The sequence below is a fragment of the Gallus gallus genome, chromosome 12, assembly GCF_016699485.2.
Source record: "Gallus gallus isolate bGalGal1 chromosome 12, bGalGal1.mat.broiler.GRCg7b, whole genome shotgun sequence".
Taxonomy (NCBI): Eukaryota; Metazoa; Chordata; class Aves; order Galliformes; family Phasianidae; genus Gallus; species Gallus gallus.
The window spans coordinates 19,708,442-19,724,760 of record NC_052543.1 but is presented as its reverse complement, the minus strand read 5'-3'; the positions used below and the strand labels follow the sequence as shown (position 1 = coordinate 19,724,760).

General features: G+C 53.0%; 1 protein-coding gene and 1 long non-coding RNA gene across 2 annotated transcripts in view; one reads left to right on the top strand and one right to left on the bottom strand.

Annotated features, from left to right (window-relative positions):
• PLXND1 (plexin D1) overlaps nt 1–16,319 on the top strand; it is a 66,531-nt gene that overhangs the window by 47,529 nt on the left and 2,683 nt on the right. Inside the window, exons 26-35 of the mRNA XM_414455.7 lie at nt 3,751–3,897; nt 6,114–6,270; nt 6,996–7,099; nt 8,063–8,126; nt 8,380–8,414; nt 10,101–10,205; nt 11,004–11,167; nt 12,433–12,580; nt 14,630–14,770; nt 15,601–15,675. Coding sequence (XP_414455.4) covers nt 3,751–3,897; nt 6,114–6,270; nt 6,996–7,099; nt 8,063–8,126; nt 8,380–8,414; nt 10,101–10,205; nt 11,004–11,167; nt 12,433–12,580; nt 14,630–14,770; nt 15,601–15,675 — 1,140 coding nt within the window. The remainder of the gene's footprint in view (nt 1–3,750; nt 3,898–6,113; nt 6,271–6,995; nt 7,100–8,062; nt 8,127–8,379; nt 8,415–10,100; nt 10,206–11,003; nt 11,168–12,432; nt 12,581–14,629; nt 14,771–15,600; nt 15,676–16,319) is intronic.
• Nucleotides 1,023–5,244, bottom strand: LOC107054397. The gene is made up of 3 exons (XR_005839441.1): nt 4,930–5,244; nt 2,694–4,549; nt 1,023–2,121 (listed from the first exon to the last, which is right to left on the bottom strand). It is a non-coding gene; the product is annotated as an uncharacterized LOC107054397 (long non-coding RNA).

Below are 16,319 nucleotides of genomic sequence, written 5' to 3'. Positions count from 1 at the left end.
GTGCAGAGCTGGAGTCAGGACCAGGGCTGGAACCAGCTGTGAGCTGAAGCCATGTGGAAATCAGGGTGGCACTGTCAGGGAGATGGTGGAATGAGGGCCTAGGCAGGCTAGAATCACAGAATGACAGAAGTTCCTGGGTTAGAAGGAGCCCGCAGGGATCATCAGGTCCAGCTCCCACCTCTGCACACCACCACCCAAACCCAATGTTTGAGAGTGGTGTCCAAATGCTCCCTGAGCTGTGCTAGCATGGGGCTGCCCTGGGGACTCTGTTCTTTGCCCACTGCCCTCTGGAGCTCAGCCTTTTCCCATCACCCAGCCTGACCCTTCCTTGATGCAGCTCCATGCTATCTTGGCATGAGCAGTAAACATTTGCTGTAACAGAATGCAGTGAAGATTTGATTTCCGAGAGCACAACAGACACTGGGGTGGAGGTAGGGGACCTCATTGGAGGAGAAGCTGATGGCTGCTGACATGGGGAGGAAGCAGCTCTGGCTATCCCTGCAGGAGAGGGCTCCAAAGGGATGCAGGCTGCTGTGTGCAGGGATGCAGGGCTCTCAGCAGTCTGAGCAGAACCGATGCCTTCCTCATTGCAAAAGCCAAGCACAGAGCCACTGAAATACTCCTGCCTACAGACTGCTTCTAGCTCAGGGCAACAACTTGAATATTAGTGACAGTCAGCCACCTCCCATGTGCCTTGCATCCCTCTTGGTCACACTGTTGCCTTCAGAGAGGCATTCCTTGGTTAAAAAGAGTCTCCTGCCTGCAGCACTGTGCTGTCACATGTGTGACGATGGGTCTGGTTCTCATTCCTGAATGATCTCCATTAATCACAACATCTATTTGAAACAGCTGCTGCAAAGGTCCCTGCCATTGTTCAGTGGAAAAATTCCAAGAGCTTGTATTTTCCCTTGTAAGTCAACACTGCATGCTCAACACATTTGTTTCATATTAATGCTGTGACTAGCAGTCCATCCACTCGTGTTTTGGGCAAAAATGAATTGAGGGAGCTGTCTTCAGCTGGGAAGAAGAGGCAGGCCACAGCCACCCACAGCTGCACATGTGGAGGGCACCTGAAAGCAGAGGGTTTGCCCCTCTGAAAGGTGACAGCATGCAGGAGCTGTCAGAGCAGGCAGCAGGAGACTTGCTTCTTGGGGTTGGAATCAGAGAGGGCTGTAAAACTTGCAGCATTTGCACAAGTGATGCAGATCTTGGTTTCTGCAAAACTGTGTGAGAATCAGCCATAAAATGGTCTCTATCTGCACTTTCCACTACCACTCCAATGGAAAATGCTGAGAACTGTCTCCCTTGTGCAATACCTCAGTGCCGTTCTGCCCCGTGCCTGGTGGGATGGGGGACTGAAGGCTGAGTGAAAGGCCAAGGCTCTGGGATGCAGCACTGACCTGTGTCCAAGCTTCCCAAAGTTCTGCATGGGGGATGGAGCTGGGATTGTATTTGTCACATTACACAAATAGATAATCATAGCCAAATTAGCTGGCACCTGGTAGAAGCAGCTGCTTTCTGTGTTTTCCTCACTCCAGCCTCACCAGGACTCATCTGAAGTGACTGTAGAGTGTTCCCAGAGGACATCTCTGATGACTTGTTGGCCTTGTTAATGGAGCAGCAACACCAGAGACAGTCTGCGCTCTGAACCTTTTTCCCCAGAGCATAAAACCTTCATCTCCCACACTCTCCACACATGAAGCAGCCCAAGCAGTGCCAGCCAGAGCTGTGCGCTCCATTACTGAGAGCTTATTGCAGTTCCCCCGGATAGCTTTAAGAGCCTGTGATGGTTCAGTCAAAAATGAAAATGAAATCTCATTAAGATACACTCACAATAGGAGTAAAAAAAAAAAAAAGCTCCAGCATGTGTTTTTTTTTTTTTTTTAATAATTTTTGTCCTGAATCAGCACTGATCTCTTCTGGTTGGACTTACTTCCCCCCACGTAGCTCTGGAGACACTGCTGGTTCGTTTCCAGATGCATTTTCTGAACAGTGCTTGAGGTTTCCAGGCCTGCCGTTTTATCTGCAGCCGCTGCCTGCCAGCCCTTCTTTCCCCTCTTTGAAACTTGCAGTCTGATTAGCGCTTTTGCAGATCTCCATTGCGTCCCACAGCTCCCGGGTCTGAAAGCCAAGACGACAAACAGAAATAGCATCTCGCAGGCTGAGCTGCCATTTGGTTCCTATGCAGCACATCCTGAGGACAGAGCTGGTTCACTGACACAAGACAGGGTCTGAGCATGCACTGCATGGGCTGCCCCTCTGCACCCAGCACATTAGCAGCATGTGGTCAGCACAACCCAGGGAGCACTGCTGGATCCAGAGGAGCCCTGGTACCTGTGGGACTCTTTGGGCTCTGTGCTGTAGTCTTCAGCCTCCTCCCCTCCCACAGTGCCCAGAGCTGTGTCTAGAAGCAGTTTCCCCAGTGGGACAGAGAAGGCTCCAGACCAGGCGCTGAATCTCAGGGTTGTTCCCCTGCACATGTGAGCACTGTGACACAGGCAGCACTGTGCCTGCTCAGGGCTGTTGCTGCAGTGTGCCAGCACCCCTTGCACTGGGCTGGCACAGCAGTGTTCCTGTTCACATCACACAAGTGGTGGTAGCAAGCAGTGAGACCTGGGTTTGTCTGTGTCAGCATAACCCCTGTCTGCTGGCTCACCATGCCCCCTTTCCCTCAGACACTGACTGTTTGTTACCTTCTGCATTTTGCTCATGCTCCTCAGCTCCTTCATCCCACAGCTTCACAGGTTTCATTGCCTTTTGTCCAGCACTGCAGAGCCCATGCACTGCTGTGCACTCAGAGGGAGCGTTGCAGGAAATCCTTCCATCCCGGCAGGAGGCTCATGGACCTGCCCCACGCTCATACCAGCCCTGCCCTGGGAAAATAAAGCATGTGCACCATGGCACAGATGGTGCATGCCCACCCACAGCCCTGCTGCAGCCCCAACGCTGAAGGCAGCCGAATCAAAATTGACATCAAGCTAATTGCTTCAGCAATTATAAGGCAATTAGAATAAAAGAATCACCGAGCCTTAATTAAGAAGCAGATTGAACAGGATTTAGCAGCTCCTAGCTGAGAAATACCAAAACCATCCGATATCTGTTGTCTTGAGCAGGATTTCAGATGGCAGCGATGGCTGCACAGGGGTGTGATGGTCGGGAAGTACAGGAATGCGCAGTAATTTGCATTTGCCTCATCTGAAAGAAATTGCACATGAACATTAGGGAGAATGGGATTCACTCCAGTACTGAAGTGTTTTTTAAGCAAATAACTTGTATTTTATTTGCACATCGGCGTAACAGACATAAGCAGATCAGAAGTCTGGCATTACTCCTCGCCGCTGAACCGCGTCACAAATCGCTGGTCCCCGTTCGGCTCCTTGTTTTGTGGCAGCGCTGTCACAAGTCACGGCTCTCCCATAAGATGAAGTTTGACAAATGTAACGAGTTAGCTGCCATGTTTGCTCGTTGTCGCGTGGGAACAACATGGTTGACTCTGATCTTTTGCTGCAATCAGGGCCCTGCTGTGGTATGACAAGTATGAGTGCTGCTTCCCAGAGCCACAGGCTACACCGTGGCCTCACTCTCACAGAACTCAATGGCAAACCAGGCAGCACAAAGAGGACTGCAGCCAGCACCTTTAATAGGAACCTGGCACCCCCGAGTCTCTCTAAACCTGGGTTTCTGTGCAGAGCCTGCCCTGGATGCACCACCAGGTCCGTTGCTGACATGGACTTCTCTCCCTTTCCCCAGGAGACAGTCGGAGAACCATTCTTCCTGCTGATCTGTGCCATCAAGCAGCAGATTAACAAAGGCTCCATTGATGCCATCACAGGGAAGGCCAGATACACCCTCAATGAGGAGTGGCTCCTGCGTGAGAACATCGAGGCAAAGCCAAGGGTGAGTACCCACGGTGGGGGGGCCCAGATGGGGCTCATGCCTCAGTGAGAGTTAGTGCCCATTGCACCTTGCTGCCACAAGGCTCCCACTGCAGAATACGACTTGTGGTAACTGCTGGTTTGCACATCCAGTCTTTGTGGTCTGTAATGTGGCTCCAGTTAGAGGTGGAGAGAGGCAGGGAGATTTGTTCCGCTGCATTCATAGAGGTAAAGCAAATCAGCATCCGTACTCCCAGTGAAAAGGTGCTGGCTCAGCCTCGCATCGCAAGTAGGGCATCACAGAGTGGTGCAGCAAAGCAGTTTTGCAAATTACCTCTTGCAGGTCTTCAGCAAAGGTGTGCATATGGAGGGCTTTTTCCCTTCTGTGTTGGACCCAGAATTCAGTAGATGCCTTTCCAGAGCCTGGGTCAAACTCTGCTTCCAATTAGCTGGCATAAATCTGCAGCAGTTCCATTGAAATCCATGGGTTGCCCAAGATAAGCATCACCATAACACAGAGCAGGTTCCAGCTCCCCATCCTCTCTGATTCCTGTTACTGACTGACCTGTCTGTGCTGTGAATTTACAAGAGGGGTTCACAGCAGGGTGCAGAGTATTGGCTTTTCCAGCAGAAATGATAATGTCGTGTCTGAGCAGGAGCAGTGCAGCTTCTTCCTATTTTGTGAGAGGAGAAGCAAAATAATGAGCCGAGCACTGGAGGAAGGTGACCATCTGCAGGACTGGTGCTAACTCACTGGCAGTCCCCTACACTGCTGGTAATCAAACCTCTGATTTAAAGAGCAGCCACCCACTACACAGGGTGAAAAATCATCTTCAATTAATGCTATGGCAAAACGCTGGCTTCATCTGTGCATTGAGATTGCTCTCATCACCAAGGGAGATGGCTGTACACCCTGATAGCAGAGAGCAGTTGTAATGCTATAATGGGATAGAAAGTACCACAGTAATAACAGGATAGCAAAGTCTTTAGCTGCAGCAAAGGAGAATGAGCCCAAACACAGCAACCACAAAAATGAAGAAAAAGAGCTGCTTACCTTCAGCAGATCTCAAGTATGCAGGGACCCCCAACAAGAAATGCCCTTGCCCTCCCTGTCAGCCCTTAAATGAGGGCTGGGAAGGGGTGGATCCTGGCTTCACCCATTCCATTCACTCACGTACATTGCACGCACCTGAGCTCCCCTGGGCTGGCCCTGCCTTCCACCAGGTGCTCAATCAATCACTGTTTCAGGCTGTGACTTAGCATTTCTGCTACAGCAGTAATCGTAAGGAGCCTGTGGGCTGTGAGAATCCCAGATGTTGGGCTCACATTGATGGGTATCCTTCCCAGAAGCATCTGTGCTCACAGCAGCACTGCTCCTGGCCTCTGCACAGTGTCCTGACCGCAGCTTGCAGATCAAGTATCTGGCTGGCTTCAGGACTGCGCTCACAGCTGAATGGAGGCACAGAGGCCCCCAGTTTGTGTGCATCAAGGAGAGGAGGGCGGAGGCAGGGCAGAGGCTGCCTTGGGTCAGCTCTGTACAGGTGGCATTGGGCCAGGTGGAGTGTGTGCGGGGAGGAGGTGCCTGCACTCTACATTGCTCCTTGTCTGACTGGCATGGGAGCAGCTCTCAAAGAGGGTTTTTGTACAGAGTCATTCTCGTTACCCCACAGCTTTGTCCTGCGACTGGCAGAAGCCGGGCATCCCCAAGGAGTGAGTGGTGTCTGTGGCAGCCCAAAGCCCCTTACAGCTGACGATCCACTGTTCAGGTTCCCTCTTCAGCAGGGTATTGAATGCTGGTGGTGGTCAGTGCCCACGTGGCACCAGACTTGCTCTTTAGTGTGCTCAAAGCTTGTTTACACCGGAGAGCTCAGCCCGCTGCGTCAGGCAGAGGAGGGCAGTGAGCCCTGGTGGCCTCCTCAGTGACCGGTCAGAGCTGAGAAGCTGAGGATGTGGTGGCAGTAGGGGCTGACCTGTCCTCCTTCCTGCCTCGGAGGTGGTCTCTGCACATCAGGGCTCAGGCCCATTAGCAGGGCAGCAGGAGAGCAGGGCACAGTATTGCTCCCTGTGTCCTCTTGGCTCCATCAATAAATCGAATCTTTCAGTTGCCAGGGAGCATAAATCAGCACTTTTGCTAGCAGTAAATTGTTGATGACAGACTTCATTCATCCTGACTTCAGCCCCAGAGCTCTGTGCATCCACGGGAGCCCTGCTCACCCCTAACGTGGCCTCTGCCCACAGAACCTCAACGTCTCCTTCCAAGGCTGCGGGATGGACTCCCTGAGCGTCAGGGCCATGGATACAGACACACTCAGCCAAGTGAAGGAGAAGATCCTGGAGGCCTTCTGCAAGAATGTCCCCTACTCCCAGTGGCCAAGAGTGGAAGATGTCGACCTCGGTATGGTGTGCTGGCCAGACTGTACCTCCGGATGAGGGAGCTGATGTTGCACACCAGCCCCTGGGGTCTCTTGGAGGGTGCTGGGTGAAGGAGCACTGGTGAGAGGGCAGGATGGAGACAGCCTTCTCCTGAGGGTGGTCTCTGGGAATAAGGGATGGGACTGGACCCTGCCGCACAGGAGGGAGCCATGTCATTAGAAAGAAGCTTTAGCAGAAGGGTGCTTGGATTTCCCCTCTTTGAAGCCTAGTGTTAATCCCTGGAGTGGATGTATCCTCTAAAACTCTCTTGGGCGTGCACGTGACTCATTTATGTACCTCTCCATGAGCGGCTATAAATGAGCCCGTGGACTCCTGTATGGCCGTGTGTTTGGCTGTGTCACTTACCTACCCTGTGGCCAGCCCCTTTTTGTAGAATTTAAGGATCCAAGCCCAGTACTGTGAGGAGGAAACCACACTGGCCTCGTGCCTGCACTGCCATGCAGGGCTGATGCTCAGTGCCAGAGGGTGTCCTCCTGGAGGGACTGCTGGGCCGGGGCATCACCAGGGCCCCGCTCCTCTCCCTGGTGCCTGGGGCGCATCCCCCTGCCCCCAGGCTCTACCCCTCAGGAGCCACCACTGCCCCTTTGTGACCCCATGTGCAGCCCCACGGTGCCTTGGCTGTGGGGTGCTCCCAGAAGCAGGTCCCAGCTGTCCGACTGCCTGCTCACCTCTGCCCTCCCCACACAGAGTGGTTTGCCACCAGCACAGACAGCTACATCCTGCGGGACCTCGACGACACCTCGGTGGTGGAGGACGGCAGGAAGAAGCTCAACACATTGGCACATTACAAGGTAAATCCATGGGTGCTGCAGAAAAGCTCTGCTTCCTCAGAGCCTACACGGCCCCAGGGGTGAGTGGTGGTTCCCCCTCCAGAAACAGGATTATTGGGGCCAAGCAGGAAGGTTGCCATAGCTCCATGAGAGCTTCCGGGGAACAGACATCTGCCCTGGCGAGGAGCTTGTTAATATTGCAACACACTGAATCTAATTAAACACTCTTCATGCAAAACAAGTTATTACTGACAACAGAAAGAACAGGAGAAAAAAAAAAGCTTTTCTTTCAAACGGCCTCAGCTGAGCTGATCAGCATCGCCGAGCTGTTGGGCCGTGCCCTGCTGCCACTGGAGCTGCTGCTGTCTGCCCTGGGAGCAGGGCTGGGGATGCCGCCGAGGATGGAGGCCAAAAACATGGGGCAATGTGGCGAAGCGAATTGGTCTCTTGACCAGTTTTCCTTTTAAAACTAAATGAAACCAGAAAGTTTATTTGGTTTCCCCATTCCCTGGTATGCCTGGAAGCGTAATCCTCACTAGTCTGCAACAGCGCATGGAAAATCAGAACTGCGTGCTGATTAGTGTTATTATTTGTGCAGCAGTGCCGCCCCTGGCGCAGTGCCCGCTGTGCTGGAGCCGGGCGCAGAACAAAGAGCAGCCCCTGCCCTGCGGTTTCCTGCTCCCCTCTGGGGGAGGCCAGGCAGCGCCTGCACAGCTCGGTGCTCTTTCTTCTTCACGTTACCTGCTGTAGACGTGCCAAAACTTTATCTTGGATACATGTGTTTGCCCAATTCCCATTGGAGCTGAGGGCATCACCATTATGTATTTGCACTTAAAAAAGCCTCTCCTGGTAGGGCAGCGCGCTGCTGCCAGTTCCCACGCTGGGGAGCAGGGGCAGGGAGGTGTCGGGGTGCCGTGGTGGACATTGGGTCCCCAGGGCCGGGAGCTGCCAGGCGCTCACTGACGGCCGCGCTTCCCTCCGCAGATCCCCGAAGGGGCGTCCCTGGCCATGAGCCTGTCGGACAAGAAGGACGGCACGCTGAGCAGAGGTAAGGCCCGTTCCCTGCGGCAGCAGCATCTGCATGTTTCGAGGGTGGCTCTGAGGTGACACTGAGAATTGGCAGCTCCCCGGGCCCTGCAGTGTGGTGCAGTGCGATGTGATCCCATGCTGAGAAAGGTGCTGAGATCACTGGGAGCAGAAACCCTGGCTGGGCACTAGTGCTTCTTGGGGATAGCAAACACCTGTCCTCATGTGGGTGGAGTGCTCTGACAGAGCTGTTTGTTGTCTCTTGTTCTTCACAGTGAAGGATTTGGACACCGAGAAGTACTTCCACTTGGTGAGTATCCTTCTCACCCCGTGGCTGTGCTGCACCATGTGGTGCTGGGGCAATGCCCGGACACACGCTGCTCCTGGCAGCAGCACGGGGCAACCGGGTGCTTACCTTAGTGTGGTTGCTGTCTGTGTTACAGTGCTTGCCCTACAAAGACCGCCCATTAACAGAAAGAGGGGGCTGCTGCTGTCACTTTGGCACAGGCTGCCCAGAGCTGTGGCTGCCCCATCCCCGGAGGTGCCCGAGGTCATGGATGGGGCCGTGGGCAGCCTGAGCTGGTAGGGGGCAGCCAGAACATAGCAGGGATGGGGCTGGGGGGACTTAAGGTCCCTTACCACCCACCCATTCTTTGATTCTATGGTGCTGAACACAGGGGTTGCAGCAAAGAGGAGCTGCCCTGCAGGCAGGGCCATGCTGCAGCAATAGCAGGTGTGATTGGAGCCAGCTGAGACCCAGCAGGGTTGGGGCAGGAGGTGAGGCAGGCAGCCCCCGGCCCACGCTCACCTTGGTGGCAGGGCATGACCTGAATACTGCTGGGAGTGAAGGTGGTCAGTGTGGCTGTGTGTATGCGGTGATCTTTCTTCTCACATGCAGGGAAGCCTCTGGACTCCCATTTTTTTCAGTGTTTCTGATGAAAGAAAAGGAAATGTTTTCAGCCTCACCGATACTGACTTAATTCATCTCCATGGGCTGAAGCATCAGATGTGATGAACAGGCTGGATCAGCAATCATTAGTTCTCTTCACAGAGGCCCTAATTGGAGCAGAAAGGTTATCTGTAGAAAAGCTTTAGCTCTGTGGGACATAATAAAAAATGACCAAGACAGGCCAATAATTGCTGTGGCCCAATCCGGCCGTCAGCAGCCAGAGTTCAGCACCGTGATCTGAGCGTGGAGCAGCACCGCCAGCAGCGTCCCGCGGCCTCGGAGGGGTCGCCTCGCAGGAGCTGCTGGCACTCTGCCCCTTCCCAGGGCTGCCGAGATTTATGAGTTCCTGCTCGTGCACCGCTCCAAATCGACGCAGTGCTAAATGCTGTTAAAAGCTGCTATGAGAAAAAGTGTGATGGACAACAGCAGTATTTTATAGCTGGGGCTTGTTTCTCTGCTGAATTTTCCATGCTCAGATGGAGTACAAACACACAATGCACGCACACGTATACACAGAGTGAGGAGGGAGAGGGGACAGGAAACCGAATGTGCACATCTGAAACAATGCCAAGATGTACTTAAATGGCTTGCTAGGTCATTGCAAGATGGTAATTAACTGACCTGAGCAGCAGAATATTTATTTTTGCTTTTAAAAAGGCGGGGGTAGGAGTACTGGCTGATTGCTCTTGCATTTTTTCCAAACCTAAAAGCTGCTTTCCGTGGAAGCCTTCTGCTTTGTTTCTGGGAACCTCAACTGCAGCCACACAGGAGCACTTCACAGAGGCCAGAAAGGCAAACAGGCTGACATCCCAGTGAGGCCGACTGTTTCATTTCCTTCGTCTAGATTGGGAGAGACAATGGGAGAGAAAAGAGACAAATGCCAGAAAAACTGACCTTTATGAATTACCTTTTTAAAGCCATAAAAGGCTGTATTTATAACACAGTAACTGGTTTTCAATTGGATTCTATATGCGGTTGAAATTCTATAGTTAAAGGAGAATTCAGTGTGACGCATCCATTCTGAACACGTGTTTTGCGTTGGACCAGGTTCTCCCAACCGATGAATCAGTGGAGCACAAGAAGTCCCACAGACAGAGCCATAGGAAGAAAGTCCTTCCAGAGATCTACCTGACCAGGCTACTCTCTACAAAGGTAGGAGCTGGGGACACTTTTGCTTACAGCAGGTGGGATTGTTGCTTGCAGCCTGTAGCGAGAAACCTGGTTTAAGTCAGGATTGCTGCAGGACCGGTCACTCCCAAGGGGCTTTAGGACCCATCTGTCACAGATGTTTGGAGAGGCTCCACTGGGGCTGCTGGGCTCTGCTGGCTCCTTTGTTCCTCTGCTTCCCAGCTCTCCCTGAGGGCAGCGCTGCTGCAGGAGCCCCACGCGATCTCCCCAAGTGCAGGTCTGGAATCTCCAGCCATGGAAGGATGCTGACCGCCTCAGGGCTCACAGTGCGCCATTCAGGCCTGAGCCCAGCACCCACAGAGTGGTCCTGCTGGGAAGAGGGATGGAGGAGGGATGTCTGTGTGGCCTTAATTCAGATTTGAACTTCCCCACTCACTGCAAGTGCTCGACTCCAGCGGTTGGGCTCCAAGACCATCTTTAGTCCCAGCATGATGCTTCACTGGAGCAGAGATCACAAGCATGGCCAGCAGTCTCCAGGCTTTTTTGTATTTACTGTGCAGAACAATCACAGATGCGAGATCCCAGCAGTATGAAAGAAAATCTCAATGCCAAAAGGAATTAGACCCAAATGCGAGCTAATTATATCACTATGCACAAACAAACCTTTCCCTCCTTGCTCCAGCATCCCCTCCCTGTCGTGGCTTATCCAGCTGGCAGCCAAGTACTTCCCCTGGTGCACGCAGTCACAGCCCCTCATGCTGGTTTTCAGGGCTCAGGTGCTGCTGCTTCCTGCAGCCCCCACTGTGTGTGCTTGTCCCACAGGGCACGCTGCAGAAGTTCCTGGACGACTTGTTCAAAGCCATTCTCAGCATCCGAGATGACAAGCCACCGGTGGCCGTGAAGTATTTCTTTGACTTCCTAGAGGAGCAAGCAGAGAAAAGAGGGATCACAGACCCTGACACCATGCACATCTGGAAGACCAACAGGTTTGGAAGAGAAGACCTCTTCTTTCCTTCCTTTCTTCTGAAAGGAGCAGCAGCTGCAAAGCCTTGGTGTCCAACAATTAACCACCAGGGTGCTAAGAGCAGAACCAATGAGGGCCATGAAAAACAGGGAGGGGCTGAAAGATGAGAGCAAATGTGGGCTGGAGAGCTCTGAACAAGCACAGAGCTCTGGGGAGTGCAGAGCTGGAAGAGCGGGCATAGGCCGATAAAGGGCGGAAGGAATGGGCACAATGATACCCGTAATTAAGGAGAAACAGAAAAGGGAATGGATGACAGGAGGCAGCAAAGATGTAAGCACTGATGTCAGCTGTAAGCACTGAAGAATCTGAGATAGATTCCAAAATCACATCAGGTCTTAAAAACCACACAGATTTTAAAGTCCACACCTGGCTCCTGTTCATTTGATTTCCAGCTTTCCAACCCCTGGGGACCCTTCTGACTTCCCTCTGACACCATGCTGAGGCTGCAGGGTGCTCGGCACCACAGGAGCTGCTGCTGTGGCAGTGTTCTGCTGGGGGTACACAGCACCAGGGGCTGCCGGCAGCGATGCTGAGGGATGTGCTGAGCAGGAACGGCACGGGGGGAGGCTGCAGGGGCAGTAACTCCAGCACAACATGAAAAACAAAAACCGATTTGTCTGGGATAGCAGGTGTGCAGACATGACGTGTGGACCGCAGATCTTCCCAGCCTTCATTACCTTAATTGCCAGTAGAGCAAAGACCTCTATAGATTTTACTCCCCGGCTGCTGAGGAGGGATAGCAGTCGGGGCGAGCAATGTACTGTCTGGCCAAAGGAGCACTGAAGCAACTGGAGAAGAAAACGATGAGAGAGCAGGAAAAATAGATATGAAATGTATTTCATGGGGCCAGGCTTACCAACAAACCCAGAGGACGGTTAGTGTCAGGGAAAATGGAGAAGGAGCTGACACTGCCACTACAAAACTCCGCAGGTGAGGAAGCTGGATTGAAAAGCCCACACAGCAGAAGAGCTCCAGCAGCACAGCCAGCCCACAGCTGCTGGGGGAGCGGGGCAAACACTCACCTGTGTAGGGCTGTACGTGGGGCCTGAGCAGCTGCTTCCCCTCTAGCGAGGCAGGGGGACATGCAGTGCCAGGAGGCGATTAAGGAACAGAGCTTTGCTCCTCAATTTTTCCCCTCTCTTTGATTTGCATTCTATCATCATCTTTCTGCATCTCTCTCCCTTGGAATCTCACCCAGTGTGTGTTCCTGGCCTGTTTCCTCCACAGCCTACCCCTGAGGTTTTGGGTCAACATCCTGAAGAACCCCCAGTTTGTCTTTGACATCGACAAGACCGACCACATCGACGCCTGTCTCTCTGTGATCGCCCAGGCCTTCATTGACGCCTGCTCACTGTCCGACCTGCAGCTGGGCAAGGTATGGTCCGGAGGGGACATCGCACTGCGGCTCCGGCCAGCGAGACAAAGCAGTGCGTGGGGGTGGAAAGGGGCTGTCAGGGGTGTCCTTGCCCCCAGCAGCGGGCTGTGAGCCACGTGCCTGGTTTCATGCTGTTGAGGTCTGAATGTACCTAAGGATGAGTTGTCCTCTCCTCCCGCCTGCGCCAGGCGCACGCCCGCTGCCTGCCCTCTACCTTGGTTGTGTGCTGCTGACATCTGAAACTTCCCGACACCATCAGCTTTATAGCAAATGCTGCAAATTGCGCCTCTCCCAGGGCTGGGTGTGTGACGTAGGGGCCCCTGCGGCGAGGGAGGGGCACTGCTCAGCACGGCCCCAGGAAACCCCTCCTGGGAGAGATTAACTCCAGAGGAAGATGTAATGAGCTCTGGAGTTTTGTTTGTTTGGGTTTGGGACATTTTTTGCAAGTGTTACGAAACACCTTCAATCTGTCCTTGTCGAGCTGCCGGTGAAGGGAAGAGGGGTCAGCAGGAGTCAGACAGCAGATGGAAACACTTTGCAGGAATACAATAGCGTAAGTGAAGGAACTGTTGAGTAATGCGAGGAGAATAAATCCTCAGCACGAAAGTCAGCCTATATACACATGCTGTAGACCAGGGGATTGTCCAGGCTCTTCCTCTGGATACAGGGTGTCAGCAGTGCCACTTCTGATACTGCAAACGTGAGAGCGGATTCACTCCGCACACCTACAGTGTGCAAGCAGTTAAAAAATCCATCCCTTCCTAATACAGGGAGGACAAACCAGACGTAAATTTGAAAAACAACAGAAAAGGGGCAGCATGGGTTTCTGTTGTGTTTCCAAGGGGAAAAAAAATGTTGTAAGCAGGCTCTGTAACTTGGCTCTATTCCTGCAATGCCTTGTCATTGGGTTTGAAAGTAAACCGCCTTGGGGCCCGGTGCCCATTTCCCCTGCAGCCTTCCCACATATTGCCACAGCAGCTTGCAGTTACCCCTGGCTTCCTTATTTACTGCTTGTACAGCAGCAGATGCCATCTCCACGGCTAGAGCCCTGCTGGGCTTGTTATGTCTGCAGAGCCTTCCTCCCCCTCTCCACCTGCCAGCACCAGGGAGTGTGTCAGGGCAAGGGGACACGTTGAGCTCACTCCCCTCCTGTCCCAGCCCCTGGGGCTCTTTTCCCTCTGGGTTACAGCGCTGGAGTCAGCCAGGTTCATTCCCCGGGTAATGATGTCAGCGGGACAGCGTTGCCTCGAGGTTAGAATCATTCATGCCTGTGTTAGCAAAGAGTGCAAGTGGGGTTATGCCTGTGCTGGTACCACCCGCTCATGTGGCCAGGAGGTGAAGACTGCTTTGTCCACGCTGACATTAATCAAGAAAACTCACAGTATTTTCTGCTAATTACTTTCTGTGCACTCAATATAGGTCAGACAGGCTGAGTTAGCCAACGCAGAATAAATCAAAGCTACATTAAAAATCCAAGAGCAACATTTCAACTGACAAAGTTCAGCTTTGTTCTTTGGTTTAAATCAAGCTGGCTGCTCAAGAGACCGGAGTGACGTGTTCAGAAACCCATCCTTTATTACCACTTTCCACACACGGTGCCGTGGGGCAGGAGTGCATTATCTAACACAGCGGTGGTACACACATTTGCAGATCATCTACTGCAGCAAACCACCCCCCTGACCCCACACACGCTTTTCAGCCTGTCCTTGCTACAATTACAGTGCACCCAGTGAGACCACCATCACTGGCATTAGAAGCCAGGAAGGCAGGCAGGGATGGCCGCATGCAGAGGGTGCTGTGGCTCCGCAGGCAGAGGTGACAACCCGCAGCACCTGATGTGCTCTGCATGCACCGCTGCCCTCAGCCCTTTGTGCCTCGGTGCCGTCCCCCCACACTCCTGTCTGCTTAAAGCCAGGCCCACAGCTGGTTCCTGAGCCCAGCTGTAGCTGAAGGCCCTGTCTGATGGCCTGTGCTTCAGCCAGACAGAATAAGAGGTTTTCAGTCAGAAACGATACAGCATCTGATCTCGGTATCCTGCCCTCATTCTAGGACTCCCCAACCAATAAATTGCTGTACGCCAAGGAGATCCCAGAGTACAGGAAGATTGTGCAGAGATACTACAAGCAGATCCATGACATGCCGCCGCTCAGCGAGCAGGAGATGAACGCACACCTGGCAGAGGAGTCACGGGTGAGGCACTGTGCAGTGCTGGGACGTGGGGCTGTGCTGCTGGGGCAGCGGGCTGAGCGTGCTGCATTCAGCTGCTGCTTGGATAGGCATTGGAGGGAGCAAACAAGAAGGGATATTTTGCCTCAAATTTCCAGACACAAAATTCATCTGACCTAATTCCAAGCATCTTTAATGACTGCCAGAGCTGCAGTAAACATCCATGAATTCACTTGAAACTAACTAGGCTTTGGCACCACTGGGAGTTTTAAACAGAACGAAGTGCCAAAGAGCCAGGAATTTGGAAGAGGCTCTGCTGGCCCCGAGGTCCTCAGCCAGCTGGCCCCTGTGCCGCCAGCTTTCAGTGCTGGCCCTGAGTCCCAGGCAGCCTGCTGGCAGCTGGCAGTGCTCCCTGCCAGCCTGGTACCAGCTCGGGAGCTGGCAGCTGCGCTCCGGATCCCAGCCCTGCCAGCAGCACACTGCAGCTTCCTCAGAACAGTCATCTCCCCGCAGCAGTTCAGCCTCAGCTGTGGAGTGTGCTTTTCCCTGGGTGATCCTCTGCCCAGCTCGGGTGCTGCCCCATCCTTCACGATGCCTTTGAGCACCGAAGGCTGATCAGGGCTATCAGCTGCAGTCACTTAAGGCTGACTTTATAAAGACTCAGACCCTTTCTCATGTAAGCAAATGCAGCTTCCTTAAGTGAATAAGGCAAAGCCCAGCTGCATCAATTCAACAGGAATAAAAATAGCCAGTCTAAATCTTCTTTTAATCTTGCTAATGCCTGCAGATTGGACTTGAACTTGCTTGCTGCATCAGGTTAACGCATCTCTGCTATTTGTTCTGTCTTTCTAAAGAAATACCGGAATGAGTTCAACACAAACGTCGCCATGGCTGAGATATACAAATATGCCAAGAGATATCGCTCCCAGGTAGGCGAGTTTGGCTGTGCTCAGGCCTTGGACTACCTGCAGAGGGAATAACAGGAGGTGTTTTGTAACCAAGCAGTTAGATGCCTCACAGAAAAGGGATTGTTTTTTCTGTGTGTAATCTGCCCATGCACATATGTAATACATGCACACAGGTGCATCTGCTCTCCCATCCCTTGGTTGATAACTTTGATTGGTTTTATATATATATATATATATATATATATATAAAAAAAAAAACTTGGTTGATAAGAAGCAAAGGCCAGCTCTTCCCAGCTGTTTTTAGCAGTGCTTGGCTGGGCAAGATTGGAGCAGGGTTGGACAATGTGTGGACTGCTCCGATCCTCTGATGCTCCCAGGAAGCAGAGCACAAGGACGCAGTCCCCAGTAACTTACCCTCACTGCTCCCCTTGGTGCAGCCCTGGCTGTGACCCAGCACCCAGCCCACTGTGCCCTGCCCCACAGGGACACCTCTATGCTAGGAGGTTCCCCGCAGGGTTTTCTGTTGAATTCTCTCCCTCTGCCTCAGTGTGAGAGCAGGGACTCAGCCAAGCCCTGCTGCACCTGGAGGATGCAGAGATGTGTCCCAGTACTAGGCTCTCCATCCTGGCTCCAGACGGGATGGAGGCATTATGAGGCAGGTGGGG